General features: G+C 43.3%; 1 protein-coding gene across 3 annotated transcripts in view; it reads right to left on the bottom strand.

Moving 5' to 3' along the window:
• The window catches only part of jmjd1cb (jumonji domain containing 1Cb), a 306,094-nt gene that overhangs the window by 163,509 nt on the left and 120,174 nt on the right, over nucleotides 1-22,411 (bottom strand). For all 3 annotated transcript variants that reach the window (XM_078223635.1, XM_078223634.1, XM_078223636.1), the window contains exon 2: nucleotides 3,562-3,726. In XM_078223635.1, coding sequence (XP_078079761.1) covers nucleotides 3,562-3,726 — 165 coding nt within the window. The remainder of the gene's footprint in view (nucleotides 1-3,561; nucleotides 3,727-22,411) is intronic.

The following is a 22,411-nucleotide window of genomic DNA, read 5'->3' on the forward strand; positions in this document are numbered from 1 at the left end:
AGATAGATTATGAGAGTAAACTCGCTCAGAATATAAAAACGGACAGCAAAAATATCTACAAATACATAAAACAAAAAGGAGTGGCTAAGGTAAACATTGGTCCTTTCGAGAATGAGAAGGGGGATTTAATAACAGGAAATGAGGAAATGGCCAAGGCATTGAACAGGTATTTTGTGTCGGTCTTCACAGCGGAAGACACAAATAACATGCCAAAAATTGACGACAAGGCGGCTATGGCAGGTGAGGACCCTAGAAACGATCATTATCACTAAAGAAGCAGTGTTAGGTAAACTAATGAGGCTAAAGGTAGACAAGTCTCCTGGCCCTGATGGAATGCACCCCAAGGTAATAACAGACATGGCAGGGGAAATAGCAAATGCACTCATGGTAATTTACCAAAATTCGTTTGGGGGGGGTTAGCTTAACTTCTGTAGTGGAGAAAATGCTTGAAGCTATCATCAATGAAGAAATAGCGAGACATCTGGTAGAACTTGTCCCATTGGGAAGACGCAGCATGGGCTCATGAAAGGCAGGTCATGTTTAACCAATTTACTGGAATTCTTTGAGGACACTACATGCACGATGGACAATTGGGAAACCGTGGGTGTGGTGTATCTGGATTCCCAGGAGGCATTTGACAAGGTTTCGCACAATAGGCTGCTGCATAAGATAAAGGTGCACGATGTTACGGGTAATGTATTAGCATGGATAGAGGATTGGTTAACTGACAGAAAGCAAAGAGTGGGGCTAAATGGGTGTTTTTCTGGTTGGCGATCAGTGACTAGTGGTGTGCCTCAGGGATTAATGTTGGGATCACAATTGTTTCCAAGTTACAGAGACGATTTGGAATTGGGGACCAAGTGTAGTGTGTCAAAGTTCGCAGATGACACTAAGATGAGTGGCAGGGCAAAGTGTGCAGTGGACACTGAACGTCTGCAAAGGAATATAGATAGTCTAAGTGAGTGGGCGAGGGTCTGGCAGATGGAGTACAATGTTGGTCAATGTGAGGTCATCCATTTTGGTAGGAATAACAGCAAAATGGACTATTTTAAATGGTAAAAAATTGCAGCATGCCACTGTGCAGAGGGACCTGGGTGTCCTTGTGCATGAATCGCAAAAAGTTGGTTTGCAGGTGCAACAGGTAATTAAGAAGGCAAATGGAATTTTGTCCTTCATTACTAGAGGGATGGAGTTTAAATACAGGGAAGTTATGTTGCAGCTGTATAAGGTGCAGGTGAGGCCACACCTGGAGTACTGTGTACAGGTTTGGTCTCCTTACTTGAGAAAGGATATACTGGCACTGGAGGGAATGCAGAGGAGATTCACTAGGTTGATTCCGGAGTTGAGGGGGTTCGCTTATGTGAGAGACTCAGTAGACTGGGACTATACTCATTGGAATTGAGAAAAATTAAAGAACAGAAACACATAAAATTATGAAGGGAATAGATTTGATAGAAGCAGGGAGATTGTTTCCACTGGTGGGTGGAACTTGAATTAGGGGACATGGTCTCAATATAAGGAGGAGCAGATTTAAGACTGAATTGAAGAGGAACTTCTTCACACAAAGGATTGTGAATCTGTGGAATTCGCTGTGCAGTGAAGCAGTTGAGGTTACCTCATTGAATGTTTTTAAGGCAAAGATGGATTTTTGAACAGTAAAGAAATTAAGGGTTATGATGAACAGCAGGTAAGTGGAGCTGAATCCACGAAAAGATCAGCCATGATCTTATTGAATGATGGAGCAGGGTCAAGGGGTCAAATGGTCGACTCCTGCTCCTAGTTCTTATGTTCAGTGCCTGTATGATGCCAGCTACATAGCCTGTACATGACTGAGGGAGGAGGGAGATATTTTCTACATGCCCCCACACGTTTCTTGGTGGCAGGCAGTGGCCTGCCATTAGCCAATGACGGGATCTTCTGGTCCCGCTGTTGTCAATGGGGTTTCCCATCGAATCCACTGTCCTTTGCAAACAGAAAGAACAGGTCCACACATTGCGTCTTTTTCAAATAAACAAAAGATTGGGAGAGGAAGGAGGGCAGTCATTCCTTGGTTCATTCCCCATGGCAATGCCCTGACCAAACATGCTTAATCTTAATTTAAACAAAAACTTGACAGCTAACTGTTCCCTGGTGCATTCCTCATGGCAACATCACTATAAGAGTCCACTTGCCAACCAATCAACATCTCTTATCATGCAGTTAAATTGTTCACTTCAGATTTGGTATTCTTGTGAATCTGTCCTGTTAAGGGGACGATCAAAAGCTTCAACAGCATGCCTAATTTATTTTTAGAATAATAAATCCCTTTCATAATGGGGCACTGAATTGCCCAGTTATATTTCATGTAGTAGTATCCCGAACTTTAAAGGTGTTTACAGATTCTACCAGCAATTCCTTAATGAGTGCTTTCCATTTCCTTTCAAGGTGTTCGCCTTGCCTCAGTGCTAGTATTTTCACCTCGAGTCAGGAAGTGTTGATTCAAGCCCTATAATAGATTCTTATGCACATAATCTAGACAGAACTGAAATATGATTCGAAGTGTTGTCTTTCAGATGAGACATTAAACAGGGGGCTTGTCTCCCTCTCAAACAGACAAAAGATTCACTGGCATAACTCGCAGAGCAGCAAGAGTTATCCCAGCGTCCTGGCCAGCATTTATTCCTCAATGAATTTTACTTTCACATACAGAATAATTCTGGTGCTAGTTATACAGTAAAAATAAACTTCAAAATAATACTTTCCACATTACATGTAAAGACCATTGTGTGATGTGGAAATTATTAACAACCTTTGTGAACAGAAAATGATGTCAGGCTTTCTGGCTCACATTTATTGGAAACGAGAGATAAAAGCAAGTGAAAGAGTGAAATTAACATTTGAAAACAGTTTTGGTTCAATGAAAGAAGAAAATGATTCAATTTGCTTCTGATGTTTGGTTGATTTTGCCATTCTACAGTGCTCAAATACCAATTTGAGTTTGACGTAGCGTTTTTGTTATTACAGCAAATTTTATGTTAATCGGCAAACAAGTTTTACATCCAAGATTTTATATTCAAGTGCTCATTTTGTATTTTTTTTAAAATAGCGATTACTTCACTTGTTGGACAGCCTAGCTTACCATAAGCCAGCAACTGTGAAAACAAAAAGAAATAGCTTTTTCTTTTTTGCTCTTTTGGCTTGGGATATTTTTAGAGGAGCAAACTGGAATTATGAGGGTAGTCTTATGAACAAGACATAATAAGCAGAGTCAAAAGATAAACATAAGGTGATGTTAAAGACTGCCATTCTGAATGTGGACACTGAAGCCTATCCAGATGCGGGGAAAATATGATCAAGAACACAGTTGTCGAATACAAATTCAGAACAACCCCAGCAAAATTATTTCAAAAGATACAAAAAAGAAATCAAAGAGCAATGAAGCCTGTGATAATAATTGAATTATTAAAAGAGGGAAACAAAACATCTTGGAGTTGAATTGCAGATACAAAGTTTTTTTTTAAAGCTGTGATTGAAATAGGTGGAACATTAGCAAATACTGATTTTTACTTTTTTTTTACTCACCAAAGCAGGCCACTGAATCTGTTTGCTCTTTGATCCCTGAGTCTGGCTGGGGTTCTTTCTCTTAGCCCAGACCAGCTGGTGCTCCACCATGAAAATCTGAAAATCTTCATAAACTTTAACCCATTCACGTTTTTCCCATTCTAGGTCATCAAATTCCACATATACCTAGGGAAAATAGAAAGAAAAATTTAAGTACACTGCAAAACCCAACTGCTTTCCTTGAAAACTACTGTTGTGGATAGTAGTGTAGTTCAAAAGCTCAATCGTCAACAAGAAAACCAAAGTTCTAAATAGTGTAATAGATCAAATGTGTGGCTCGTGCTCTGATCATTAAAAACCCACATTACACTGCTCGTGTCACCACATTAAGAATACATTTTTAAAATGTCGGGTCATTTGGAAATTTTCATAAATAATTCCATTTATACTGAAACTCAACTTCACTGTGTTTCAGTGTGGATCTCTCTTTTACAAGTGCCCATTGAATCTATTGACTATCCGGAAATTTTTGTAATGTACTGTTGCTAATGGAAAGCTAATGCTTCCATCTATCATATAAAGAAACTCTTCTACACCTGCAACCTAGTTGCAAGTGCAAAGCCTTTGATGCCAAATTCAGGTGCAACTGGTATCATGAGTCTGGTCTGCCCACTGAGCTTTGCACGCTACAGAGATACTGGTCTGAAACCAGTGAGTGCAATAATGACTGGCAAAAGTCTGGGGGTGTTTTTTGGATAAAATGGGTGGGGGGTGGGGGGAGGGGGGGGTGGGGGAGAGAGGAGAGAGAGGAGGGGGGAGAGAGAGGGGGGGGGAGAGAGAGGGGGGGGGAGAGAGGGGGGGGGGAGAGAGAGGGGGGGGAGAGAGGGGGGGGGAGAGAGAGGGGGGGGGAGAGAGAGAGAGAGAGACGGGGGGGTGGGGGGGGGGGGGAGTGAGAGAGAAATTAGAAACATAAAAGCCGTTCTCAGCAAAGACAATTTTAAAAGAGCACAATGCCAGAAAACAATACACGTTTGGCAAGTTCGGTGGAAACATAAAAACGTCTCTTACATTTTAGTCATTACTTTATACTTGAGAAATCGTGCACAAGATTGTTTCCCAATCTACTTGTAGATAAAACTGATATTCTAAAAGGATCAATTTTCACAAAGAAACCAGAGAGGGAGGGTGATTAAATGACATTTTCTCACCATGTTTGGAGAAAATTGTGCCTGTTTTTGTCAAGCATTATGATGACTAATACATTTTAAAATGTAAAGACATAAAAGTCACTGAATATTTCACTGGGTAAAACTGAATCAAGTATTTCCAAGTTCACTGCAGACTTGTGTTTGTTATGCTATTTTCTTCCTCTATGAGATCACATTACAAACAATTTGAACATTTAATGTATTAACATTTTACACGAATAGGCTATTAAAATAGTTAATTTTTAAGACAAGTTGATGTGGGCATTATCACCTGTGTTTCCAACAAAACATTTTTTAAGACGTTGCTTTTCATGCATTTCACATCAACTGTTCAGTGCTGTTTTCGGCACATAATTAAGTGCAATTAAAAACACTTTACTGATCAGTTCCACCAAATATAGTTACCTACTGAACTTCAAGGATTCTGGCTGACCAAAGGGAGTAATTTCTGGAATTTATTTTGTGATATCATCAAATATTGAAATAAATCCGATTTAAGGAAAGTTTTAACCAGCTACATACCCAAGACAACCCTCACCTTTTGTCGCAACACATACAATTGGCTGCACAATCTGCATTAGCAGAATTCAACAGATTAGTCAACAGACTAAATTGGTTTCTGTAGTTATTTAAAAGCAATGAAGTTAAATATTCCTTGATGTCATGCTTTATTTTTCATGGTTATGTGCAATTTATGCTGAGACAAAGGAAAACAAGGTTCTAGTCATAATCACTTAGAAACAAATCAGAACTGCCCATTTGTTTGTGTCACGCAAATGATTACAACATGAAAGAAACCCCTTACAACTCTGCTTCAGTTCTGTCCAACTATCAAAGGTGAACCATATTTCACATAATCCACATGTTGCATTGCCACTGCAAGAACTACCCAAGTGTTTCCTCAAGAACAGCGTAGAGCAGATCTATTAAAAGTCATAAGTACAGTAATGATCCAGTATTTTGGTATAATTACACAATATAAAATAATCCATAAAAAATTAACAAAGCTGTTTAAGAACATACATATTAGTTTAACAGTGGAGTGAAGTACTTTCCCACTTTTGGATGGAAGAGAAGACTATGTTGGCCTACCACATATTGTCCAAAAATCTAATACATGACAGCAATAATCTAATGACTGAACTTGGACATACCAACTTGCACAAGGCACATGAGTAAAACGAGAGTTTGCTTTATCTTCTTCTTGAGCAGGCCCCCAGAGTCGAGGGTAACTTGCTTCCAGACCAAAAATTAGTTCTCAGGCAATTGAGGAGTCCAATGCCCCACCTACAGTCTCTGTCACAGGTGGGACAGATGGTAGCTGGAAGAGTGGGTGGGTGGGGTGCCCAGGTTGTCACGTGCTCCTTTCGACGCTCGGCTTCAGCATGCTTTCAACAATTAAACCCGAGCTGTTTAGCATCTTCCCAGATTTTTATCCTCCACTTTGGCCAGGAATTTCCAAGTGTCAGTGGGGATGTTGCACTTTTTCAAGGAAGTTTTGAGGGTAGCATTTCCTCTGCCCTCCTGAAGCTTGCTTGCTGAGTAGAGTACTTGTCTTGGGAGTCTCATATTAGGCATGTGGACGATGTGGAACTGCCCAGCGGAGCTGAATTAGCATGGTCATTGCTGGAAATGTTGGCCTGAGTGAGAATACTGCCATTAGGCGCACCTATCCTGCCAATGGATTTGCAGGGTCTTGCGGAAGAAGCGCTGGTGGTACCTCTCCAGAATTTTGAGGTGCCTGCTGTACATAGTCCTCTTCTCCGAGCCACGTAGGAGGGCAGATATCCCTCTGTAGATCATGAGTTTGGTGCCAGGTCTGAGGTTCTGGTCTTCAAACACTCTCTTCCTCACATGACCAAAGGCATTGGTGGCACATTGAAGGTGTTTTGGAACATTGTCATTGCTATCTGCCCTTGTTGAGAGTCGGCTCCCACCCAAGTGGGGCAGGGTTGGTCGAGGACCTTTGTCCAAAGAATATTTATTACAAGGTCCAGACTCTCAGTAAAGGCGTTGACAAGGCTTGGAGATAATCTCCAAGTGTGCATAGACGCAAGCATCATCTGCTTACTATAGTTTAATGACAGAGAATGGGGCGATGAAGATCAAAAAACTCCGACAGACCTCCATTCTCCTTCCCTCAGGGCCTCTCTCCCTGGAATTCATCAAATGAAGTGGCACCTGCTCTCCTTGCACAAGTCTCACTCTTTATGAAACTATTCTACTCGCTGATGTCTCACTCTTTATACGCCACTCTGCTTGGTAGTCTTGTTCTTTACAGCCCTGTTGAAGTCTTACTCTTGATGCCCCAATTTATTTTATAGGGTCTACATAAGCAAACTGCCTTTTTGGAGTAATGATGCGAAATAGCATAGAAAAAAGCCTGAACTGTAACAATGGTAAACAGGAAAGGTATGTTTTTTGCTCTTCAATTAATGATAAAGCTGTAGCAAATACCAACTTAAAGAAATAACAGTCCTGAAACTCAAAAGTGGTTTTGGGATGAGTTGAACACCCGAGGTCACCAAATGTAAACTTAGGAACATGTACATTCCTGAATATGTCATGGTCTTTATATAACACTAGGGCTCTGAAAATGTGACTTATAGGTCAAGTTATGGTTTAGGTTAAGAACATTTGCTTTTAGGAATAACCACTGGGTACACAAGAGATCCAATTTGAAGAGATCAATCCAACCTACATGTTTTCTGAGCATATTTCTTCATCTCTCCCCTCAGTTAGAAGCAGAGTATCCCTCAAGTGTAGAATGTGGCCATTCAGCCTATCAAGTCTGCACCGATTCTGCCAAAGAGTCCTATATCCGTAACCCCACACATTTACCCTGGCTAATCCACCTAACCTGCACATCTTTGAACATTAAGGGACAATTTAGCATGACCAATCTACCTAACCCCTGCACATCTTTGATTGTGGATACAGGCCCCATCCAAATAAATTTAATTTTAAGATAATCTAAGCCTACAGTTCAGTGCCTTGCTGATGAAGCACTTCAGCGAGGGAAACCCTGGGGGCGATTGTCCCAAAAGTGCTGAACTGGTGGGAAAACGGTTCTAGATAACGATTGTTTTTTCAGTGCAGCTTCTCACTCGAATCTCCCCACTCTGTGCAATGCAGAGGTCAAAATCAGGAATATCACTAAGTAGGCGGGGCCTATTCACACCAGAATCTGGCAGCTCCTGAACTCTGCGCATACGCAGTGGTCCCAATCTGTCAGTGTTCCCGTTTGCTGGCCAGCTCCATCCTCCCCACACCACCCCCCCACCCTAATCACTAGCCTCCCTCCAGCTTAGATCAATCCCCATGCAGAGTGGCAGCAGGACCCCCCACCCCCACCAATCGTCCCGAGGCCCCACCCACAATAGGCCCCGCCCATTGGCACTGCCCAATGGGCAATGCCAAGGTGCCCCGAGCATGGGCACTTTGCCCCTTGGGTAGTGCCAAGGGCACTAGCTGGCACTGCCAGGGTGCCCCACCCCCTGCCACCCCAACCCCCGGGGGCCCCGATTGCCCCCCCTTCACTCCAGAAGGGTCTCCCACCAGTTCACTTAACTTGGTGAGCGATTCTAAACCCCGCCGGAATAAAAGAACAAAGAAAATTACAGCACAGGAACAGGCCCTTCGACCCTCCAAGCCTGCACCGACCATGCTGCCCGACAGAACTAAAACCCCCTACCCTTCTGGGGTCCATATCCCTCGATTCCCATCCTATTCATGTATTTGTCAAGGCGCCTCTTAAAAGTCACTACTGTATCCACTACCTCTCCCTGCAATGAGTTCCAGGCACCCGCCACTCTTTGTGTAAAAAATCTGCCTTGTACATCTCCTTTAAATCTTGCCCCTCGCACCTTCAATCTATGCCCCCTAGTAATTGACTCTTCCACCCTGGGAAAAAGCTGGAAGAGTCATTAATGAAGCGGAATGAAGTACTCCTGCTGGGCTGGGAGATGCTTCCAGTTGGAAAATGCACGCAGGTCGTAAATACTCGCGGGGAATCCGCAAAATGGCCGACACGCGCATCTCCCAGCCCAGCCCACCAGAAAAGGTGCAGGTCGCAATGGGAGAATCGGGCCCCCTGTCTTTCAATTGTGATGTTAAATCAAGGCTTCATCTTGCATCCCAGAGAATGTAAGATATTCACAGCACTTTCCAAGGTAGTGGAGAGTTCCCCAATACTTATCCGCAATCAGCATCAGAATTTATTCAATGATCTACCACAATACTATTAAGAAACTTGTATGCGCAAATAGGCTACCATGTTCCTCCATAATAACAGTGACTATATTTCAAAATACTTCATTTACTGTGACCTGCTTTGGGACCCCTGGAATTCTGAAGGCCATTATCTAAATCTAACTTCTCCCTCAACTTATTCAACTTCTTTCTTTCTTAATTTATTCAAATAGCTTTTTGGATAAAAATGTTCCATGGTAAATCCACTGCTTATTCCTAATTTGCACATCTGTAAGCATTAATACTAAAGCAAAATACTGAGGATGCTGAGAATCTTAACTAAAAACAGAAAATGCTGGAAATATTCAGCAAGTCTAGCAGCATCTGTGAAAAGAAAAACAGCTAGCTTTTCAAGTTGATGACTTTTCATCAGAAATTGGAAAACTTTAAGATCTAACATGTAAGTGAAGGGCAAGATGGTCAAAATAACAATGGAATTTCTTGGATTAGTGCAACACGAAAAAGAGTGGCAATGGGACAAAAAACAAAAGACGCATCTAGAGAAGGTATGAATGGAAGAATCATGAACAGCTACTATTCAAAAGCAAAGAACAGGAAATAAGAAAGAGACAACAGAGAAAAGCAAACAAACTAGCAAAGAATTATGCAAAGAAATATGAAAAAATGGAGGCAGGGGTCATAACCTGAAATTGTTGAACTTAAATGTTGAGCCCAGAAAAGCTTTAAAATAACCAGTCTAATGATGAGGTACTGTTCCTTGAGATTGTGTTAAGTTTCATTGGCCAAGCGTACAGAGGTTAGCAAGGTGGAGAATTAAGTTGACAGATGATTGGAAGTTCAGAATCACACCTGCTCATTGAATGCAGGTATTCCACAACAGAGTCCCCACCCAGTTTGTCTGTGGCCTCCCCCAGTGAACAGCTGACTATGTTGCTAGCCGTGAATACAGTATATTAAATTGAAATAAGTGCATATAAAAAATCTTCACCTCAAAGTAATATTTGGGACTTTGATCAGTGGGGAGGTAGAAGGGCAGGTATTGCATCCACTGCACTGAGATGGAAGGGACAGGGCATTCAGATGATTAAGGAATCACTCGGATGTCCTCGAGGAGACAGTCCCTTTGGAATGCTGAAAGGGGAGTGGAGGATTTCTTTATTGATGGCATCATACTGGAGGTTTAAAGTTTTAAAGTATATTTATTCATGTCACAAGTAGGCTTACATTAACACTGCAATGAAGTTACTGTGAAAATCCCCAAATTGCCGCACTCCAGCGTCTGTTCGGGTACATCGAGGGAGAATTTAGCATGGCCAATGCACCTAACCAGCATGACTTTCAAACTGTGGGAGAAAACCGGAGCACCTGGAGAAAACCCACGCAGACAGAGGGAGAATCTGCAGATTCTGTAGAGACAGTGACCAAAGTCAGGAATTGAACCCGGATCCCTGGCGCTGTGAGAAAGTAGTGCTAACCACTGTGCCACCAGTGAATGGGTGAGAACTGGGGGAACCCTATCATGGTTCAGGGAGGAGGAGAAATGATGAGAACTTAAATGCAAGAAATGGGACGAACATGGTCATGGGCACTGTCATGGTAGCACAGTCGTTAGCACTGCTGCATCACAGCACCAGGGACCCAGATTTGATTCCTGGCTTGGGAACTCCACACTGTGTCTGTGTGGAGTTTGCGCGTTCTCCTCATGCCTGTGTGGGTTTCCTCCGGGTGTTCTGGTTTCCTCCCACAATCTGAAAGACATGCTGGTTAGGTGCATTGACCTGAACAGATGCCGCAGTGTGGTGACTAAAGTATATTGACAGTAATTTCATTGCAGTGTTAATGTAAGCTTTACTTGTGACTAATAGATAAATAAACGTTAACCACAGTGGGGGCATCCTTGGTTGAGGAAAAAGGAAGAAGCACTGGAATGTAAGGTTGCATCAATTCAGTTGTGAAGGAGATGGAGGAATTGGAAGAATGGAATAAAGTATTTGCAGGAAGTAGGATGTGAAGATCTGCAGTTGAGCTAGTTGTGGGAGTATGTGGTTTATAATGAATATTCATCAAGGTAGCCTATCCCCAGAGACGGAGACAAATAAGAAGTCGAAGAAGAGAAAGGAAAAATTGGAGGGGGAACTTGTGAGGGTGAGAAGGGTGGAAATTGTAAACAAAGTTAAATACACTTTGCAGTTCAGGACGAGTGCAGGAAAAAGGCATAGGGACAGTTAATGTGTTGGAAGAAGTGAGGGAGGGGGCCAGAGTTTAACTGGTCCAAGCATTGTTCCATATATCCTGCAATATAAGGCATGCGGACACCCATCGTCTTGTATTTGAAGGATCTGAATGGAACTCAAGGCAAAGTTGTTCACTGGGACAACAAGTTCAGCCAGTTAGAGGATGGAGTAAGCCTGTCTACTTCAATTTGAGCCCTTTCCTGTAAATACAGTTTTTCAATAGCATCTTCCTGATCTGATAATTTCATGGAGGGCAGGACTAATTTCCTTAAAAAATCTTTGTTTCGAACAAAGTTCCAAAAACCAGAATCATTATAATTGTATCGAACTGAATCCTTTTAAGAGCTCTTCACAGAATTTTGTATACTTATACACTTGACACTTCTGTCATTGTACTTATATTAATATCGTGCATTTCATGTCAAAATACTTCTGTGTTCTTGAACAATTTATTCGATGCTCTACTTTTTCAACATTAATAAAAAGTTAGGAAAATACACATTGCAGCACAAATTGTTACACATGGTAGCAAACTGACATCAAAACAGAAAATGCTAGAAATACTCAGTATCTGTGAAGATAGAAGCAGAATATTTTAGCTGAATGACCTTGCTTTTTGCTCGTATTGGAACATAGATTGCTCAAATAAAAATGCAACTCACGTGAAAACCAAAATTTCACGAAGTAGATCAGACCAAATTAAGTGAGGCACCTTGTAGCTTGACTGTTCCAACAGGATTATAAATGGTTAATTTGCCTGATATGCACTGAAAATGGAATGTGAACATTCTACCAATCAAATACCACATGGTAAGCCAGGAGGGAATTAACTGTCAGCAGAAACTAGAAAAACTATTCACAAAATGTAAAGCTTGAAATTGTAAAGGAAAAGGGGCCTTTATCCATATGAACTGGTCAAGCGCAATCTGATCAGCATCTGTAATTAATTCAAGCTCGAGTCTGCTGGAATTTGCAAAATATCTGGTGGAAGAAGAGCGTCCCAATTAAGCAGGATTTATTTTCTGCCCAAAGAGATTTGTCGGCTCTTCTTCACAAGTCTTCTTCCAAATAAAACTGCATAGAATATACATCCCTGTAAACCTTTCCTGCACTTCCAACAATGTTTTTACAGTATGGACACCCAACTGTGCACAGTTTCCCAAGTGCAGCCTGGACAGGACCCTATACAAGTTCAACATAACACGACATGAACATTTATGAATGCTTTGCAGCATGAAATAAATCCCAGTGCTTTAACATATCCAATTTCTAATCCGTGATCCTGCTTTTCATGATTTGTTCACTTCTATTCTTTGATTCCTTCGGTGATGTTTCTAATTTTTCCCCTCTAAGTGCAGCACTTCACAGTAAATTTCATTTGCCACTTAATTATCCAGTCTGAAAGTTTATATCTATTGTTAGGAAATCAAGAATTTTAAGTAAGTTATATTTGTATTTGAGGGAGATGGGATTAGATATGGTTTTAAAATTGTAATGACTCAGAAAGCCTGACTGAAAAGGAACATAGTTTATTACAGAATATAAAACAAAACCACGACTATGGTGTACACACACTCGTCCCCAATTGGGACTGCAGTTCAGCAGGCCCAGTCCTTTGTTGCTTTGGAGAAAGGCAGAGGTGTGACTGGTGACAGGATTTTTGGGGTAAGATTTAATTTAAAGTACTTTTTCGCGGGTGTTATTTATTTATTTATTTTTAAATTTTGGCGCGAAACCGGCAGTGGCCGCAGGGTTTACTGGTAAGGGTCTTTTGAGACTTTTTTCGTGCACGGGAGGTTTAAAAGGCAGGCCCCACTATCTAACGGGCAGCGTTGGGAGCGGGCAGCGGAGTGAGAGGGAGCTGAGTGAGAACTGAGGGGCTTTGGCTCATCGGGCTTAGGCAGAAAGGGCGAGCAGGGGTGAGTTCCTTTTTTTTTATTTATAATTTACTTTTCTCTGTGTACCTTGGAAGAAAGGGTGAAATATGAGTGTTAAGCCAGTGTGTTGCTCGCAGTGCAGTATGTGGGAGGTCCTGGAGGCACCTGGCCTCCCGGACATCCACATCTGTGAGGGGTGTGTCGAGCTGCGGTTCCTGAGGGCCCGTGTTAGGGAGCTGGAACTGCAGCTTGACAATCTTAGGCAGGTGAGGGAGAATGAGGAGGTGATAGACAAGAGCTATCATCAGGTGGTCACACCAGGGCCACGGGAGGAGGCCAAGTGGGTGACAGCCAGGAAGGGTAAAACACGGGTGTTTGAGAGCACCCCGGTGGAAGTGCCCCTACATAACAAGTACTCCTGTCTGAGTACTGTTGGGGGGGACAGCCCATCTGGGGGAAGCAGCAGTGGCCGTGTCTCCGGGGTGGAGTCCGGCCCTGTAACTCAGAGGGCTAAGGAAAGGAGGAGGAAGGCGGTATTAATCGGGGACTCGACAGTCAGGGGGACGGACAGGCGATTTTGCGGAGGCAGGCGGGAGTCTCGCATGGTGGTCTGCCTCCCTGGGGCTGGGATCCAGGATGTCGCTGGGCGAGTCCCAGAAATCCTGAGGTGGGAGGGAGAGGAGCCGGAGGTAGCGGTACATATTGGTACCGCTGATGTGGTAAGAAGGGGGAAGGGAACATGAAAAAAGAGTATAGGGAATTAGGGAGACAGCTGAGAAGGAGGAAAGCAAAGGTAGTAATCTCGGGATTGCTGCCTGTGCCACGGGAAGGTGAGGAAAGGAATGGAGTGAGGTGGAGGATGAATGTGTGGCTGAGGGAATGGTGCAGGTGGCAGGGATTCAGGTTCCTGGACCATTGGGACCTCTTTAGGGGCAAGTGTGACCTGTATGCTAAAAACGGGTGGCACTTGAATCCCAGGGGGACCAATATCCTGGCAGGAAGGTTGGCTAAGGCTACTGGGGAGAGTTTAAACTAGATAGGTTGGGGGGAGGGGATCAAAGTGACGTGACTGAGAGTGAGGAAGGTAGCTCGCAAACAGAGAAGGGTTATAGGCAGTGCAAGAGGGCAGGTGGACTGGGAACAGAGAAGGGGAGAGGTCAGACCATAGGATTGAGATGTGTCTACTCTAATGCCAGGAGTATAGTGAATAAACAACTAGCTAAAGGTGGAGAGGGCTTGGGAGATGTTAGTAGCGCTTCAACAAACCGGGTCCAGATAAAGGCTGGCATAAAGACACTTTGCCTGAATGCACGAAGCATTCGAAACAAAGTAAATGAGTTGATGGCACAAATCCATACAAATGAATATGATCTAGTGTCCATCACAGAAACGTGGTTGCAGGGTGAGCGGGACTGGGAACTGAATATACAGAGTTATCAGGCATTTAGGAAGGATAGACAGGTAGAAAAAGGAGGTGGGGTAGCTTTGTTAATAAAGGATAATATCAGGACGGTAGTGAGAGACGACATAGGCTCTAAGGAGCAAAACGTGGAATCGTTGTGGGTGGAGATAAGGAATAGTAGGGGGAGAAAGACACTGGTAGGCGTGGTCTATAGGCCCCCAAATAATAACTCAGAGGTGGGGAGGGCTATAAACAAGCAAATAATGGATGCGTGCAAAAGTGGAACGGCAATAATCATGGGGGATTTTAACCTACATATTGATTGGTCGACTCAAATTGGACGTGGAGGGCTTGAGGAAGAGTTCTTGGAATGCTGCCGGGATTGTTTCATTGAACAGTATGTTACAGAACCTACGAGAGAGCGAGCTATCTTGGATCTGGTTCTGTGCAATGAGACAGGTAGGATTAAGGATCTTCTTGTGAAGGATCCTCTTGGGATGAGTGATCATAATATGGTGGAATTTCTGATACAGATGGAGGGTGAGAAAGTAGGGTCCCAAACCAGTGTCCTCTGCTTGAACAGAGGGGAGTACGATAGGATGAGGGTGGAATTGGCTGATGTAGACTGGGCGAGCAGACTGGTAGGTAGGACAGCTGAGGAACAGTGGAGGATTTTTAAGGAGATTTTTTTAAGTACTCAGCAAAAATATATTCCGGTGATAAAGAAGGACTGTAAGAAAAAGGATAACCGGACGTGGATAACGAAGGAAATAAAGGAGAGTATTAAAATAAAATCAGATGCGTACAGAGTGGCCAAAAATAGTGGAGAATTAGTGGATTGGGAAAGCTTTAAAGAAAAACAAAGAACGACTAAGAAAGCGATTAAGAAAGGAAAGATAGATTATGAAACTAAACTAGCTCAAAATATAAAAAATGATAGTAAAAGTTTTTACAAGTCTATAAAAAGGAATAGAGTGGCTAGAGTGAATGTTGGACCCTTGGAAGATGAGAGGGGGGATTTAATAGTGGAAAACGAGGAAATGGCTGAGACTTTAAATAAGTTCTGTGTGTCGGTCTTCACGGTGGAAGACACAAATAGTTTGCCGAATATTAGAGATCGAGAGTTGGTGGGAGGGGAGGTCCTTAATACAATTATTGTTACTAAGGAGGTGGTGCTTGGTAGACTAATAGGACTAAAGGTAGACAAGTCCCCGAGCCCGGATGGAATGCATCCCAGGGTACTGAAAGAAATGGCTGAGGTAATAGCAGATGCGTTAGTAGTAATTTATCAAAATTCGCTGGACTCTGGGGTAGTGCCGGCTGACTGGAAAACAGCTACTGTTACGCCGCTGTTTAAAAAAGGAAGTAGACAAAAGGCGGGTAACTACAGGCCGGTTAGCTTAACGTCCGTAGTTGGGAAGATGCTAGAGTCCATTATTAAAGAGGAAATAACAGAGCACCTGAATAAGAATGGTTCGATCAAGCAGACGCAGCATGGATTCATGAAGGGAAAGTCGTGTTTGACGAATCTACTGGACTTTTATGAAGAGGTCACTAGTGCGGTTGACAGAGGGGAACCGGTGGATGTGGTGTTTTTAGATTTCCAGAAGGCGTTCGATAAGGTGCCTCACAAAAGGTTGCTGCAGAAGATTGGGGTACATGGAGTTAGGGGTAAGGTGTTGGCGTGGATTGGGGATTGGCTATCTAACAGGAAGCAGAGAGTTGGGATAAATGGGTGCTTTTCTGGTTGGCAGTTGGTGACCAGTGGCGTGCCGCAGGGATCGGTGCTGGGGCCTCAATTGTTTACCATTTACATAGATGATCTGGAGGAGGGGACTGAATGTAGGGTATTCAAGTTTGCTGATGACACGAAGGTGAGTGGGAAAGCGAATTGCGTGGAGGACGTGGAAAGTCTGCAGAGAGATTTGGATAGGCTGAGCGAGTGGGCGAGGATCTGGCAGATGGAATATAACGTTAGCAAATGTGAGGTTATCCACTTTGGAAGAAATAACAGTAAATTGGAATATTATTTGAATGGAGAAAAATTACATCGTGCAACTGTGCAGAGGGACCTGGGGGTCCTTGTGCACGAATCGCAAAAACTCAGTCTGCAGGTGCAGCAGGTGATCAAGAAGGCGAATGGAATGTTGGCCTTTATCGCGAGGGGGATAGAATATAAAAGCAGGGAGGTCTTGCTGCAACTGTACAAGGCACTGGTGAGGCCGCAACTGGAGTAGTGTGTGCAGTTTTGGTCCCCTTATTTGCGAAACGATATATTGGCCTTGGAGGAAGTGCAGAGAAGGTTCACCAGGTTGATACCAGAGATGAGGGGTGTAGCTTGTGAGGAGAGATTAAACAGATTGGGTCTGTACTCGTTGGAGTTTAGAAGGATGAGGGGTGATCTTATAGAGACATACAAGATAATGAAGGGGCTGGATAGGGTAGAGGTGGAGAGATTCTTTCCACTTAGAAGGGAAACCAGAACTAGAGGGCACAGCCTCAAAATAAGGGGGGGCCGGTTTAGAACAGAGTTGAGGGGGAACTTCTTCTCTCAGAGGGTAGTGAATCTCTGGAATTCTCTGCCCATTGAAGTGGTGGAGGCTTCCTCGTTGAATATGTTTAAATCACGGGTAGATAGTTTTCTGATCGATAAGGGAATTAGGGGTTATGGGGAGCAGGCGGGTAAGTGGAACTGATTCGCTTCAGATCAGCCATGATCTTGTTGAATGGCGGGGCAGGCTCAAAGGGCCAGATGGCCTACTCCTGCTCCTATTTCTTATGTTCTTATGTTCTTATGAATTTGATAAAGGTCCTGTTCAGTTAAATTTTACTAAATGTTGTATTATTTTGTTAAAGTACATCAATCTCTGTGAATCTGTTCAGTAGCTGTCTGACATGTTTCTAAACAGAAAATAAAACTTGGGATCTAGCAAGCCCAATTTGACCTGGGATTTGATTTGTCCAGTAATATCAGCTGGGATTGAAACACACTTTTGCTGCATTCTCCCTCAGGGTTATCCATAGCACCCCCTCTCCCAAAAGCCCACATTTTGAGATCATCTGCAGATTTTTATCAAGTTACTTGCTGCAAGTCCAAACATAAATCACAAATAAAGTTGGTCCCAGTACTGATCCTTGCTTAACACCATTTTCTATCTTCCTTCAATCTGAAGTACCCTTTACCTGGACACACCGTTTTCTGTAGTTTTTAAGCAAATCTTCTAGCCCTTCAGCGAAATATTGCAAGACTCACAAGACTTAGTGCATTAAACCATGTAATTGGACTGTGACTGCAAGCTTTCTTCTGACTAAGCAATAGGAGGGGATAGGTTAGGTGGATTGGCTATGCTAAATTGCTACCCCCCCCCATCCCCAAGTGTCTAAAGATGTGTAGGTTAGGGGGATTAGCGGGGTAAATGCGTAGGATAAGGCAGATAAGGTGGGTGTGGGCTTGGGTAAAATGCTCTGTCGGAGAGTCGGTGCAGACTCGATGGGCCAAATGGGCTCCTTCTGCACTACAGGGAATTTATGAGTGCTTTGAACAATCCTTGCAAACAAATAGGGTTCGACTTGCACCAGAGTACAAAATGTGAAAGTCAGTGTTAATATAGGTGGTCACCATTTTTGAAACATGTGGGGGCGTCTTAACCCCCCCACACATCTTGGTAATATGGTCCATACTGCCTGCTTAATCCCATGTGCCCATCTATATGGCAAATATAACCCTAAACAGCTGATTCCTGACAGAAGTATGGCCCTAAAAATGAATTTATTCGCTGAAAAATGGGGGAGGATCATAGAATCCTACAATGCAGAAAGAGGCCATTCGGCCCATCGAGTCTGCACCAACCACAATCCCACCCAGGCCCTATCCCCATATATTTACCCGTTAATCCCTCTAACCTATGCACCCCGGGACACTAAGGGGCAATTTAGAATGGCCAATCAACCTAACCTGCACATCTTTGGCCTGTGGGAGGAAACCGGAGCACCCGGAGGAAACCCACGCAGACACAGGGAGAATGTGCAAACTCCACACAGACTCCACAGGAGGTTGACTTATATACTGAATATAGACCTAAACATGCACTTTGGCAGCAATAAAATGGGATAATCTTTTAGGCTGGGTCAACTTACATACTGCAATCAATTGATTGTAAAGGGCAATTTTTTTTTGTTATGGGGATAGGTTTAGCAACATGCTGTGCTGCATCTTGTATACAGTACATACTGTTGCTATTGCGCACCATTGGAGGAGTGAATGCTAGTGCATGGGTGCTGGTCAAGCTCGTTGTTTACTCCTAGATAGTGTAGAGCTTCTACAGCGTTACTGGAAGTTGCACTCATCAAGGCAAGTTCAGTGTATTCCATGAGACTTCTGATTTATACCTTCAGATGATGGACAAACTTTGGGGAGAGAGGGATTTCACACTAAAGAACTCTCAGCCTCTGGCCCAATCTTGTAGCCACAGAGTAGATATCAGTCTTGTAGATGTCCTGGAACGGCTTGGCTAAAGTTGCAGCCAGTTATGGAGCACAAATCTTCAGTACAACTGAGATGACGTTGTCAGGGTCCATAACCATTGCTGTTTCAAATACTTTCAGCTGTTCTTGACATTACATGGAATGAATTAAATTAACCAAATTGGCCGATATGGATCACCCACTTGGCATCTCTGGCTGAAGATGGCTACAAATACGCGAGTGCTTTGCACTAATGGGTTGGGCTCCACAATCATTCACAATGGGGCTGTTTTTGGAACCTTTCTTTAATTGTCCACCAACATTCACAAATTAATTTGACAGCACTGCAGAGCTTTGATCCAATCCTTTTATTTGGGATCCTTTCGCTCTGCTGAAAACATACTGCTTCCTTTGTTGTACATGCATGTAGTTGAGTATTGTAACTTCATCAGCACCTTTTTTTTTAAGGTGTGCCTCGTGCTGTTCCTGGCATACTGCCCTACACTCCTCGCTGAACCAGATTTGTTGCCCTGCCTTGATATTAATGGTAGAGTAAGGGATATGCAGGGCTATGAGATTATGAATTGTAGTTGAATACAATTCTAGTGCTGGTGGATGCTCAGTTTTGAACTACTCGATCAGTTTTGAATTTACCCCATTTAGTACAATAATAGTGCCCCACACCATGATGGAAGGTGGTTCTTAGTGCGAAGACGGGACCTCACCTTCAAAAGTACGAGGCAATGATCATTCATATCAATGTGACCATGGACAAATGCATCCCAACAGCTAGACTGATGAGGAGGTCAAATAGGTTTTCCCTCATGTTGGCTCATTCCTCAGCTGGTGTAAACCCAGTCTGGCAGAAGTGTACTTCAGGACTCGGCCACCTGTCAGTAGTGGTGCCACAAAGAACTCTTGGTGATAAGCACTTAAGTACCCCAGCCCGAAGATATTGTGCTCTTGCCACCCTCAGTACTTCTCCAAGTGGTGTACTGATTCATCAGCTGACGGAGGAGAGGAGGTGATACTCAGCAAGTGATGTCCTTGACTATGTTAGACCTAGGGAGCCATTAGACTTCATGGAATCTACAGTCAATCAATGTTGAAGACTCCCAAATCCACTTCCTCCTGAGTGTATAGCACTTGGCCATCATCTATGGTGGGTCTTTGTTGTCATCAGGACAGCACAGTCTGGGGCAGCAGGATAAGGTTCTGTACGCAAGTCAGGCTGTTGTTTGACTAGTCTGAGACTACTCTCCAAATGTTTGCACAAGTCCCGAGACATGTGTAAAGAGCGCTTTGCAGACCAATTGGGTAGATTGTGCCACTGTTGTTTCAAGTTCCAGTGCTCAATGCGAGTGGTCCATCTGGTTTCATTCTTTTCTCTGGTAGTTTGGTACATATCATTTCAAGCAGTTAAAATCAACAGAGTTGCTGAGAGTCTGGAATGACATGAAGGCCAAACCAGATCAGGGCAGAGATTTCTTCCCTAACACTCAAGAGTTGAAGGTAAAGTTAGAGACGGTAGATTAGTCAGTCATTGTAACAGGGACTCTGGGTCTCTAACTGTCCTTTTTGATTCAGCTGTAGAGAGGAACGTGTGGCATTGCTTCAGGCAGTCTAGTTAATTCTGGTAGTGGGGCTTTGAAGATGTAACCTTTATCAGGAGATCTTCGTGGAAATCAGGAAGTAAAATGTTTTGCTTAATAGTGACCATGAAGCTATCGGATTGTCATGGAAACCTACATGGTTTATTAATAACTTTCGGGAAAAGAAACGTACTGACCTAGCTGCTCTGGACTGTGTGACTCCAATCCATCAACAACATAATTGACTCTTAAGTGCCATCTAAAGTTGCCTAGGAAACCTCTCAGTAATATATCTCAGACGGACAACAACAACAGGTCTTGCCACAACCTGCATCCCATAAATTAAAAACCAGAAATCTTGCTGTTGTGATAAATCAAGGACCAAATGAGAGGCAATTTCAAAGAATGCATGAGAGGATGAGTGGAGGGGGAGAAAATCAAGATATTATTTTCGAGGATCTGAAAATAATGAATGGAGGAAAATCTAACTTCACTCATGCGCGTTCCAGCAACATGTCCATTCCAGATAAGATACTCAAGAAAAATTAAATCAATAGTTCTCAAATGTTTTGGTGTCAAGGCCCACCAAAAATACTCATGCTCCTGATATTAATGAAGTGGTATTGGTTAGTCTGCAAAAAGGTATTCCCCCCGCCCACCCCCTCGTTCTGAAACCAACATGCTGGGATGGTGAGGAGGCAGCCTGGGAACCCCTGCTTCGAACTCCTGCATGGAGAGGAAATAAGTTAACTGTTACAGGCTACATTTGAAGTGAGAATCTCATATTCCTCATGATCACTTCTCCCATTTACTCATCCCACACGTCAGTTCCATTACGTTCCGTATCCCTTAACATTACCATATTGTCACCTTCCTACCACTCCTTCAGTACCATTACCTCTGTAAACTCTCCTTTCCCATGCTATCAGTCTAATTTCTCGTAATTCTTTCTCTTACTTAAAAGGATATGACATGAGATGCCTGAGGCCGCCTCACCCAATGAGCCTTTGTTCCTTCAAATGTCACCTTCAGAGGGTTTGTTCACTTTCAAAATTCAACAACTTTCTAAAAAATAAATTAGAATGAATAAAGGTACCATTTTCTGTCTCAATGTATTAGCAACTAAGATCCTGGACTCAAGAGACAAGAATTAATTATTGTTCCTGTTAAGATATGTGAAGGGTAGGTCGTGCCTCACAAACCTTATTGAGTTCGTTGAGAAGGTGACCAAAGAGGTGGATGAGGGTAAAGCGGTTGATGTGGTGTATATGGATTTCAGCAAAGCGTTTGATAAGGTTCCCCATGGTAAGCTTTTACAGAAAATACAGACACATGGGATTGAGGGCGATTTAGTGGTTTGGATCAGGAATTGGCTAGCTGTAAGAAAACAAAGGGTGGTGGTTGATGGGAAATATTCATCCTGGAGTTCAGTTACTAGTGGTGTACCGCAAGGATCTGTTTTGGGGCCACTGCTGTTTGTCATTTTTATTAATGACTTGGATGAGGGCGTGGAAGGATGGATTAGTAAATTTGCGGATGACACTAAAGTCGGTGGAGCTGTAGACAGTGCGGAGGGAAGTGGCAGGTTACGCTGCAGGAAAGGATGTCCCGAGGCATGGTACATTGGGGAAACCATGCAGACGCTACGACAACGGATGAATGAACACCGCTCGACAAACACCAGGCAAGACTGTTCTCTTCCTGTGGGGGAGCACTTCAGCAGTCACGGGCATTCAGCCTTGGATCTTCAGGTAAGCGTTCTCCAAGGCGGCCTTCACGACACACGACAGCGCAGAGTCGCTGAGCAGAAACTGATAGCCAAGTTCCGCACACGAGGATGGCCTAAACCGGGATGTTGGATTTATGTCACATTATCAGTAAT

Source organism: Mustelus asterias, chromosome 11 (assembly GCF_964213995.1).
Source record: "Mustelus asterias chromosome 11, sMusAst1.hap1.1, whole genome shotgun sequence".
Taxonomy (NCBI): Eukaryota; Metazoa; Chordata; class Chondrichthyes; order Carcharhiniformes; family Triakidae; genus Mustelus; species Mustelus asterias.